Source organism: Lactuca virosa, chromosome 4 (assembly GCF_052849685.1).
Source record: "Lactuca virosa cultivar CGN04683 chromosome 4, Lactuca_virosa_CGN04683_v6, whole genome shotgun sequence".
In the NCBI taxonomy this organism is placed as follows: Eukaryota; Viridiplantae; Streptophyta; class Magnoliopsida; order Asterales; family Asteraceae; genus Lactuca; species Lactuca virosa.
This window is the reverse complement of record NC_136429.1, coordinates 400855322-400865189: the sequence shown is the minus strand read 5'-3', so window position 1 is coordinate 400865189 and position 9868 is coordinate 400855322. Positions and strand designations below refer to the sequence as shown.

The 9868-nt window shown below is 32.2% G+C and overlaps 2 protein-coding genes across 2 annotated transcripts in view; one reads left to right on the top strand and one right to left on the bottom strand.

Annotated features, from left to right (window-relative positions):
* The window catches only part of LOC145108868 (calcium-dependent protein kinase 28-like), a 5807-nt gene extending 678 nt beyond the window's left edge, over positions 1-5129 (top strand). Inside the window, exons 1-12 of the mRNA XM_079045956.1 lie at positions 1-43; positions 396-526; positions 695-736; positions 982-1093; positions 1203-1281; positions 1592-1761; positions 2360-2486; positions 2745-2860; positions 3204-3311; positions 3429-3491; positions 3642-3815; positions 4631-5129. The exon at positions 1-43 is cut by the window's left edge and continues 678 nt beyond it. Of these exons, the coding sequence (XP_078902082.1) occupies positions 1-43; positions 396-526; positions 695-736; positions 982-1093; positions 1203-1281; positions 1592-1761; positions 2360-2486; positions 2745-2860; positions 3204-3311; positions 3429-3491; positions 3642-3815; positions 4631-4795 (1330 nt within the window). The 3' untranslated portion in view covers positions 4796-5129. The remainder of the gene's footprint in view (positions 44-395; positions 527-694; positions 737-981; positions 1094-1202; positions 1282-1591; positions 1762-2359; positions 2487-2744; positions 2861-3203; positions 3312-3428; positions 3492-3641; positions 3816-4630) is intronic.
* A 638-nt stretch (positions 5130-5767) lies between these two features.
* LOC145108867 (transcription factor bHLH121-like) lies at positions 5768-8708 on the bottom strand. The gene is made up of 6 exons (XM_079045955.1): positions 8370-8708; positions 7908-8029; positions 7656-7783; positions 6871-7329; positions 6292-6439; positions 5768-6088 (listed from the first exon to the last, which is right to left on the bottom strand). Exons 1-5 carry the CDS (start codon positions 8444-8446, stop codon positions 6320-6322), a joined length of 906 nt encoding a protein of 301 aa, XP_078902081.1. The 5' UTR covers positions 8447-8708; the 3' UTR covers positions 5768-6088; positions 6292-6319.
* Positions 8709-9868: the final 1160 nt, after the last annotated feature.

Below are 9868 nucleotides of genomic sequence, written 5' to 3'. Positions count from 1 at the left end.
TAATGGAGATCGAGTTGCTGTCAAGAAAATCGACAAAAATAAGGTATTTTTTTGTCGGTTTTATAACCCAATTTCTAAAATCGATGTCTTCCTTTTTTGACTATTCCGTTTTGGAGGTGGCTTTGATTTCGTTAACATCGACTATAGCTAATTTGTGTTTGTTGATTCCATATATAATCAAATGTAAGCTGTTGATCATACACATCTAGGGTTTAGATTCAAGAATCATACGACTAATTCCATTAGAGGTTTAAATGATTTTTTGGATTGAATTCTTAACATTTACAATATTATACTCATCGTTCTAAAAATGGTTTCAGCTAACTTTAGTTAGATTAACTATGAGTATGAACTTAGTGTTCTTAAAACGTTTATTCTTTTGCATTTTGTGATAGATGATTCTTCCAATTGCTGTTGAAGATGTGAAGCGAGAAGTCAGAATATTACAAGCTTTAAGTGGTCATGAAAATGTGGTTCAATTTTACAATGCATTTGAAGATGATTCCTATGTGTATATAGCTATGGAGTAAGTTCTAAAATTCCACTTCATTACTTCAATTTTCAACCTTAAAATCTCATTAGTGGTAATGTTCTTTTGAATATGGTCAAAAGTAAGAATTCTAGTCAAACTGCAGTGTGGGAGTTTAAATTCCAATTCTTGAAATCTAAATTCTTTTTAACTTTCCATTTTCAGGTTATGTGAGGGTGGTGAGTTGCTAGACCGAATTTTATCAAAGTAAGAGTTCTCATCTGTGACTTTTTAGGTCAAACCTATTGCTTTTCATATACAGATTTCACATAGATTTCGAAACAAAATTTCCACAAACTTTTTGTCATCTCATAGTTGTTTATCACTTTATCTAGAAAAATGCAATCTTGTTATCCAACATTCCTATCAATTTCAAAGTCAAAACAGTATTCGGTTTGACCTCAAAAGTCAAAATACGCCATTTTAATGAATCTTTATTTGGTTTTCTTCAGGAAAGATAGTCGATACACAGAGAAAGATGCTGCAATAGTTGTAAGGCAAATGCTTAAAGTTGCAGCACAATGTCACTTACATGGATTAGTGCATCGTGACATGAAACCAGAGGTATTTAAGGAATTAAAAAAGTTAACATTTTTATATTTTCAAATTTCATTAGCATATGTTCATAGGATGATATAAATCTCATCTTTTCTTTTTTGTTGTTTATTTGTAGAATTTTCTTTTTAAGTCTCCCAAAGAGGATTCACACTTGAAGGCTACAGATTTCGGGTTGTCAGACTTCATAAGACCAGGTATGTTCAATATTACAATTTTGCCCTTATGCTTCCTATCTATGTCTTTTGATTATTTTTTAAATATCTTGAATGCTTCCGATAATATCGAATAAAAGCTATCGATTGAGGGTATCACATGAAGATTGTGATTACTGATGAATTGAAGTTAAAGTTACCTATTTACCCTTTTATCAACAGATGACATTGATTTAGTTCTTTCCATTGTGTTCTTAGTGCATTAAGTGAAACTACATTTGAATTCTTTTGTTGTGATTCTAAATTTCTAATTCTATAGTCTCATATTTACATAAATTATTAATTAATGCAGGAAAGAAGTTTACAGATATTGTTGGTAGTGCTTATTATGTTGCTCCTGAAGTATTGAAGCGAAAATCAGGACCCGAATCCGATGTATGGAGTATAGGGGTAATTACGTACATTTTACTTTGTGGGCGTAGACCCTTTTGGGATAAAACTGAAGATGGAATTTTTAAAGAGGTATTTACTTGAAACATTACATTGGTATATGAAAAAGATCATTTCTTTTTGTAACTTAGGTGTTGTTTCTTACTTTCTTTCATACTTAGTGGAGACATGACTTAATCTGGTAAGCTATATATGTGTATTTCTTTTCTACTTAATGCACTAAGAACACGTTAATAGAGAAAGTCATGGAAATGAGGCTTTTCTCATTAAGTCCTACCTTTATGAAAAATCACATCATTTACCTAGACAATATATGGATAAAGTGCTATATACATAAGGTTTGTTTCTTTTCTAGACTAAACGACCATTTTACCCTTACATTCCTACAAAGTACAAACATTTATCATAATATTTTGTCAAGTTTAACATGAGAGAAGTTGAGGGGAAAAACAAAAGGCAAATAGGTAAAGACTAAAGAGCTAGTATCTTACTTCATTAAGCCAAGTTTTTTTTGGCTTAACTCATTAAGTCATTATGTCCAGATTAAGTAAAAAAGAATCAACCATATATAGTTGTCCAAAGTTAGTGCTTAACCCATTAAGCCCATTAAGTAAAAAAGAAACAACCCCTTGATGATTCATAATTCTATAATGTCAATTTGAATTAATAGGTATTAAGAAACAAACCCGATTTTCGGCGAAAACCATGGCCCACCATAAGCACAAGTGCAAGGGATTTTGTAAAAAAGTTGCTTGTTAAAGATCCTCGTGCAAGACTAACAGCTGCTCAAGCACTATGTATGTTTCTTCTTCTTCTTCTTTTTACTTCTTTTTTGTTATTGTCACTATCATTTTTGTAACACCCCAAGCCCTGAAGCCCAAAGTTACACACTAGCCCAAAGATTATTAGGCTAGTGTATTTATAACTTTGGGCTTTTGGGGTGTTACACAGTACACTAGCCCAAAAGTTATTGGGCTAGTGTATATAACTATGGGCTTGGGGTGTTACAGTATTTTAAGACAATATTTTATAATTTGTTTTTTTGACTTTTATAGCTCACCCATGGGTTCGAGAAGGTGGAAATGCTTCAGGGATTCCTCTTGACATTTCGGTTCTATCAAACATGCGTCAATTCGTGAGATACAGTCGCCTAAAACAATTTGCATTACGGGTAAAAATATATTTTGTTTTTTGTTTTTCCTTTTCCTTGTATTGGAAATTTGGAATCATGCTTCTTATTTTTGTTAATTATAGCATTTGCTACTTTCATTCGAATAGAAAGCAATTTTCAATGTTGTAATTGGATTGGTTTTTGAAAGTATAATGTTCTAATAAGAAAAAAAAAAGTTGAAAGTACAATCGTATAATTGGTTAGATTTGTTAAAATACAATGTTGTAATAGAAAGAAATGAAAGTAAGATGATATATGAATAAATGAAAGTACGTTGCTATTTCATGCATTTAGCCCTATTGTGAAAAGTGTTTCTAAAAAATTACAAGATTGTGTGACACAGGCATTGGCTAGCACTCTTGATGAAGAGGAGCTATCGGATCTCAAAGATCAATTCCATGCAATCGATATAGACAAAAGTGGTGCGATTAGTCTTGAAGAAATGAGACAGGTAGGTTGACTTTTCAAATTTTTTGGTCAATTGTTAAATGAGCGAATAATGAATAATTACATTTTGTATTTTATAATATTATTTTATTGAATTTGATTTTAAATTTTTTGGTTATAGGCCCTTGCGAAAGACCTCCCATGGAAGATGAAAGAATCACGTGTTTTGGAGATTCTAGAAGCCGTACGTATTTTTGTACCGGCAACTAAATGTGAATGTCAGTCTAGTGGGACCTGGTCCCATTAGACTGACATTCTCAGAGAAAGTTCTCCGACTTTCTCTATTAATATGTTTTTTTTAAAAAACATATTAATGTTTTTTTGTGTGTTGCAGATTGATAGCAACACGGATGGGCTTGTGGATTTCACAGAGTTTGTAGCAGCCACTCTCCATGTTCATCAATTGGAGGAACATAACTCTGAAAAATGGCAACAATTATCACAAGCAGCTTTTGAAAAATTTGATGTGGATAAAGATGGGTACATAACTCCAGAAGAACTCAAAATGGTATGCCATTTTTTATTTTTTATTTTTTATTTTTCATGTTTTACATTTACACACATCACAATGTTTTTATTGCACTTAGAAACCATTTTTCTCATAAAAATTTTTCTTGTTATTGACCTTTCAGCCTGTTTTTCCTCATTATGTGTTCTCTGAATAAATTATATTTAAAAAATGTTCGAGAATATTACGGCTTATAGCATTCTACTTTAATTTTTTCTTATCAAGACATTGCACTTTGAAGACTCAACATAACTACAACACTGTATTTTCAATAAAAAAACTGATTAGAATATTATACTTTAAAATATCTACATAAACATATGGGTTAATCTCAAAAAAAGACCTTATATTTTGTTTTTTTCCGGATTAAACCTAAAATCTATTTTTTTTTTGCCTGAAAAGACCTTGTATTTTTTCATTTTTTCCGATCTGGCCCTTTTTCATTTTTTGCCAAAAAAAAAAGACTAAATGTGAGGGTTTTTTCGAGAAAAACTAAAAAAGTTGAGGGTTTATTTGGAAGCAGTTAGAAGGTTTAGGGTTTTTTTTCGGAAAAAATACAAGGTCTTTTTTAGGCAAAAAATAAACTTGAGGTTTAATTGGAAAAAAACACAAAATATAAAGTTTTTTTTTAGATTAACCGTAAACATATCATTGAAATTTGCTTTTTATTTGTATGACATTGCTATAATTAAATTTTTTTTGTTTGTTATGATGGGAAGAAAATAGAACTATGATGCTATAAATTATAATAAAGAAATCAATAAAAGTATGTTGCTATTCTGGCTACTTATGCCACTTGGTTATATTTATTACAGTATACAGGGTTACGAGGTTCAATAGATCCAATTCTAGAGGAAGCAGATATCGATAAAGACGGGAAAATTAGCTTGTCAGAGTTTCGTAGACTTTTAAGAACCGCAAGTTTGAGTTCAAATAATATCCCAAGCCCGGCCCCACATAGAGGCTTGCGTAAAATCTAGATTTTGAAACAACAAAATATATATTTCACGTGTGAATTAATATTTTAATTTTCTTATCGAGTGAAGAAAATTACTAAATTAGCCTCTCAAAGTTACCATTTTCATAGACCTTGGCTCGATTTTCTTTGTTACCATTTGAAGAATGTATATGAAGGGCATCGGGTGAAGGTTGTATGAGGATTATGTATGCAAGGATGTAGTTAATGTTAGTTTTAAGTTGTTTATGTATGTGTTTATAATGTCTTTTGTATGTCTTTTTAGGTCCATCTAGTAGAGGCCCTATGTGGTGTAAGTGAATATTTCTTTATAAGCACTACTATATCTTGGTGTTTTATTTTGTGTTTTTGCATGGTGTGGGTGCATTTGATCATACAAGAGCGGTTTTGTCATTGCATAATGGTTTTGTATGCTTGTAGATATGTTGAGAGTTTAAGTGTTCGAGTTTCAATAGTTGAAGTGTAGGAGTTTCGAGTTTCAATTTGGACGTAGATTGGATTTTTTGAGTAATGCTTTTGTGGAAATTATCAATGATGCAACAAGTTGGTTAGGGGTGACAAATTGGGCGGTTATGTTGTGTTTTTAGTTGACACAACAATTTTTAGTTAATAAATCACTAATGTATGGTTTTTATAAATTTGTCATTGTTATATTTATAAACGGCTGAATTTTATTGAAAACAAACTAACAAATAGCTAACAAATAATTACAAGGGAATAAAGAAAATAGGATTTAAAAGTCACGAAACATGACTATCGCTACATTGCCTATTTCATTTTACAAACCAATTATAGGAACAATCGATCAGCCTATCAATCAATAAATTTCATCCTTTTTCGCTAAAAGAAAATTGTTTCGGAAGTCCCACAATATCCACCACATGGTCATGACTATCGATTCTAAGAAAGTAATTAACTTCTAGTAAGTTAAAACAAAAATTTAAACTTAATTAGACATTAATAAATCGATATCATATTAATTTATAACAAACATTACATTTAATATTTCATTGATGCAAATGAATAGTAAAAGTGTAAAACACCAAATTTGGTATTTTACTATTCATCAACACCAACACCAACACCAAAATAGTGATTGATAGGAAAGGACTCTTTTGCCCTTCCCAAATGATGAAAACATCAACTCTTACACCTCAGTCCTACCAATCTATTATATACAAAGGGTATTAGAGTCCTTTCTAACATAGTACAATGGTCAAAAAGGCAGACAACAAAACTTTCTCTTCAGCCGCCTCTCTTCAAACATTTTCAATATTTTTTCTTCGTTAAGTGTTGTCTGGATAAACAAACAGATAAACAGTGTTAAGAAAAAATTAAGAAAATGATGGTGCACTTGTGGAAATGTAAAAGAAAATTTATAAATAGTTACAACTTAATAGGGAAAATCTCATTTCACTGAATTTCACTATTATGTCGTGCTTTCTGTATTAAGTAAAAGTAAAAAAAGAAACATTCATAATTCATTCATATATAGCTTACCAGATTAAGTCATATGACCCCATTAAGTCTATAAATCATTAGATTCCCCATTATTTGAAGAGCTATCTTGAAAGCCTTGAGAAGAAGTGTATCTACTACTTGAACAAACCCCATCTCTCCTCTCTAGTTGTTTGCCCTTTTTTTCTCCCTACCCACAAATCAAATTTGTACTTTTAGTTTTTTTCTTATTAAGACATTTTACTTTGAAACTGTTTATCAATACAAGTAAATTTCCATTTCTTGTATTGTGAACATATAATTCTTTCTTTTTCATTACGACTACATGCAAAAATAATAATAATAATGTATTTTAATTTTATGTGTTTATTAAAGCCTCCTACTTTTAATTCCTTTTATACAACATTGAACTTTTTCTTTTGTCTTATCAAGGCATTGTACTTCGAATAATCTACCCAATTATTGCATTGTCCTTTTAATTTTTTTCTTATTACAACATTTTACTTTGAAAAATCTACCCACTTACAACAATAAAGTAGGATGCTATAATACACAAATAAACAAAAGTACGTTGTTTTTTCTCATTTAACTTTTCCCAAAAGGCAAAAACAACCGTTTTACCTGTGACCCCGGGGTTTTAAGCTCTAAATCTGTCACCACATCACTAGAATTATTCCCTTTATCATCATTACTATTACTACCCCTAAATTGTTCCGAAGACTTACTCCCACATTCTTGTTTGCTTGATCTTGGCACATATATAGGAAGCGTTTGATTATTAATATGGTAATTAGCTGGATTTGGATTTGGATTTGGATTTGGATTTGGATATGGGATGATGGAAGCGCCAGGTGGATTATGATTAGCATAAAAAGGGAACGGGTGGATTGGAAGTGGGCCCGCAGGGACAGGTAAAGCAACCGGATATGAAAATGGTGGTGGCATAACAACTGAAGAAGGATCGATACCTCCCCATGGATATATAACTCCAACCCTTTGTTGATACTGTGTGTTGAGATTTTCTATATCGGATTTTAGCGATGATTTCTCTTCTCTCAGTTCGTTTTTTTCCTGTGTCAGCTGTTCTAAAAAAAATTAGACCAGAACAGGGCATGACATGACAGAACAGGTTGTACTGTTGTACATGATTGGATTGGGGCTGAGACTGAGACTGATGTGAATAAGACAAAAACAAGACAACACAGGACATGACATGATATGACATGACAAAACAGGTTGTACTGTAGTACATGATTGGATTGGGGCTAAGACTAATGTGAAAAAGACAAAAACAGGACAAAACATGACATGACATGACAAAAAAGGTTGTATATGATTGGACTTGGCTGGGCTGAGACTGATGTGAATAAGACAAAAACACAGTACATCGTGTTATGAAGTGTTACCTCACATGATTCTTCAGATAATGCAGAGCATTCTGCTTTAAGTCTGTTAACTTCATTTGTCAAATCTTTAAGGATTTGTATGGTGTCAATGATAATACTGGATTTGTCATTTTTGGGTCTGTCTGGATCTGCATATTGGATTAATAAATGAGAATTTCAACAAACTATATCAGTCATGATTTGAAATGACTTAATGGAGAAAGAACAACTTAATAGATTTAAAGATTTGTTTATGTTATGTTATGTTATTACCGAGTAGATGTCCCAACTCAATGAATTGTTCATTCAGTTTATCCCTCCTTAATTTTTCGCGATCAGCTTTTTGAACTTTTCTAGCATCATTTGTATCTTTCACTTCCACTTCAGTTGTCTCTCTGAATGGAATCCAAAACAAGTTAGACAATGGCAGATGCAAAACATACTTCTATGAATAATTGAATATGCATTGTGCATTAATAGAGGAAGGCAAAAGGGATTTAACACGTTTCGGATTCACCATCGCATCAAATTCGAACGCGAATTGGGAATTTTAGTGGCATATTTGGAAGCATAACATTGTGTAGAGATCAAGCGTAAGAAATGTAGATATTACCAGGAATCAAAAGGGAGTATTTAACCATTATACTAACTATATCAGCACACAGAAATTTCAAATTCATTCCGAAATTAGTGAAGTGGGTACGAAAAGGGAAATACAAACAAAATCGAACAAACCTTTGGTCGGAATGGGAGTTGGAAATATGTTGATATTGTTGTTGATGCAATTCGAGCTTCGCGTTCCATTGATCCATTGATTTAGGCACGTAACGAGCAAAGTTGAGGAGTATGAGAAAGTTGTTGATGTTAGGGTTTGGTTTTTTTATGATTGATTTTGGGGGATTTGATTGAAAAACTGGGTTTAGTTGCAATGGGCATAGAGACGATGAAGACGAATGTTAGAGGGAAGTGTGTCATTAGGCAATAAGGCAAATAAGAGGCATTATTGTTATCAAGAAATCGACATGTACAATGTACCCTCCACGATTCCCTCCATCATATGATATATGATTCCATTGCCGTTGGTGCTTCCTTTTCTTCTTTATATACTTTTCTTAAATTCTTATCATAAACAATAATAAACAATAACTATAATATTAGGTGCATTTTAAGATTGCTTGAAGTAGTTTTTTAAAGAATGGATAATGATTTGACTTGGTAATAAATTATGTTATATATTTGGTCATTGTTTTTCTTATTATATGATCTAAGGGGTGTTTGAGATTGTTTGTTGAACTTTAAAAATATTTATTGATTTATAATGGTAGTGAAATAAATTTTAAAAAATATATATGAATTAGCTTTTACGGTGATAAAAACCTATAAGTTAACAAGTTTAAAATTGGTTGGTTTAAAATCTCATTTTTAAGCTATTATATTAAAAAAAAAGGGGGGGGGGGGTGTATAATTTCATATTTGCCCATCAAACTTATTGTGTTTGTTTTAAAAGGTCACTAAACTATTTTTTTTTTGCAAATTAAGGAAACTAACTCTCATATGACCGTTTAATTAAGTCCTTTTACCGATTGTAAAAGGTTAAAAGCATTTTTTGGTGACTAGGCCTCCACAATGGACTAGTACTGTTGCAATCTTGGTCCTTAAGATTGCCAAGTCATCCTCGATGGTACCCTTTATAAATTGAAGGGATACCCTAAATTTGTGTTCCCCACCCACTTTGTTACCTTAATCCGTAACCTTTGCTTAATATAACCAATTTCGATCTTTTCCCCCTTATAAATCAAGAAGATGGCCTCAGAACAAAGCTTATGCTATGGTGGTTTCAGAGTATCGGACCTAAACGTACCAACTGAATACGAGCATAACGCCATGGAAACCCAAGTGCAGATTGAGGAAATGAGAGATGACATGCGACAACAGCTAGGCGAGTTTAGGGAGGAAATATGGTACTTGAAAAAGATCGTGACCGTGATGGCTATTGTTGGAGTTGCAGTGATGTCATTGATCGGGGTTCGTGGTTGGGTCGAAAGCTCTGGGTGGGAATTTTAGTGGGTGTAGTTATGTCGGTAGGTAGCACGATGACAATTTTATCGTTTTTTGGGTTTTTGGGGTTGTCGAAGGTTGTTTGTTTTTACCTAACTTCGCCATCTGCTAGTATAATATGTATGTATTAGGGTATGATGTTTGTTGGTGATTATGTGTATTAGGGTATGATGTTT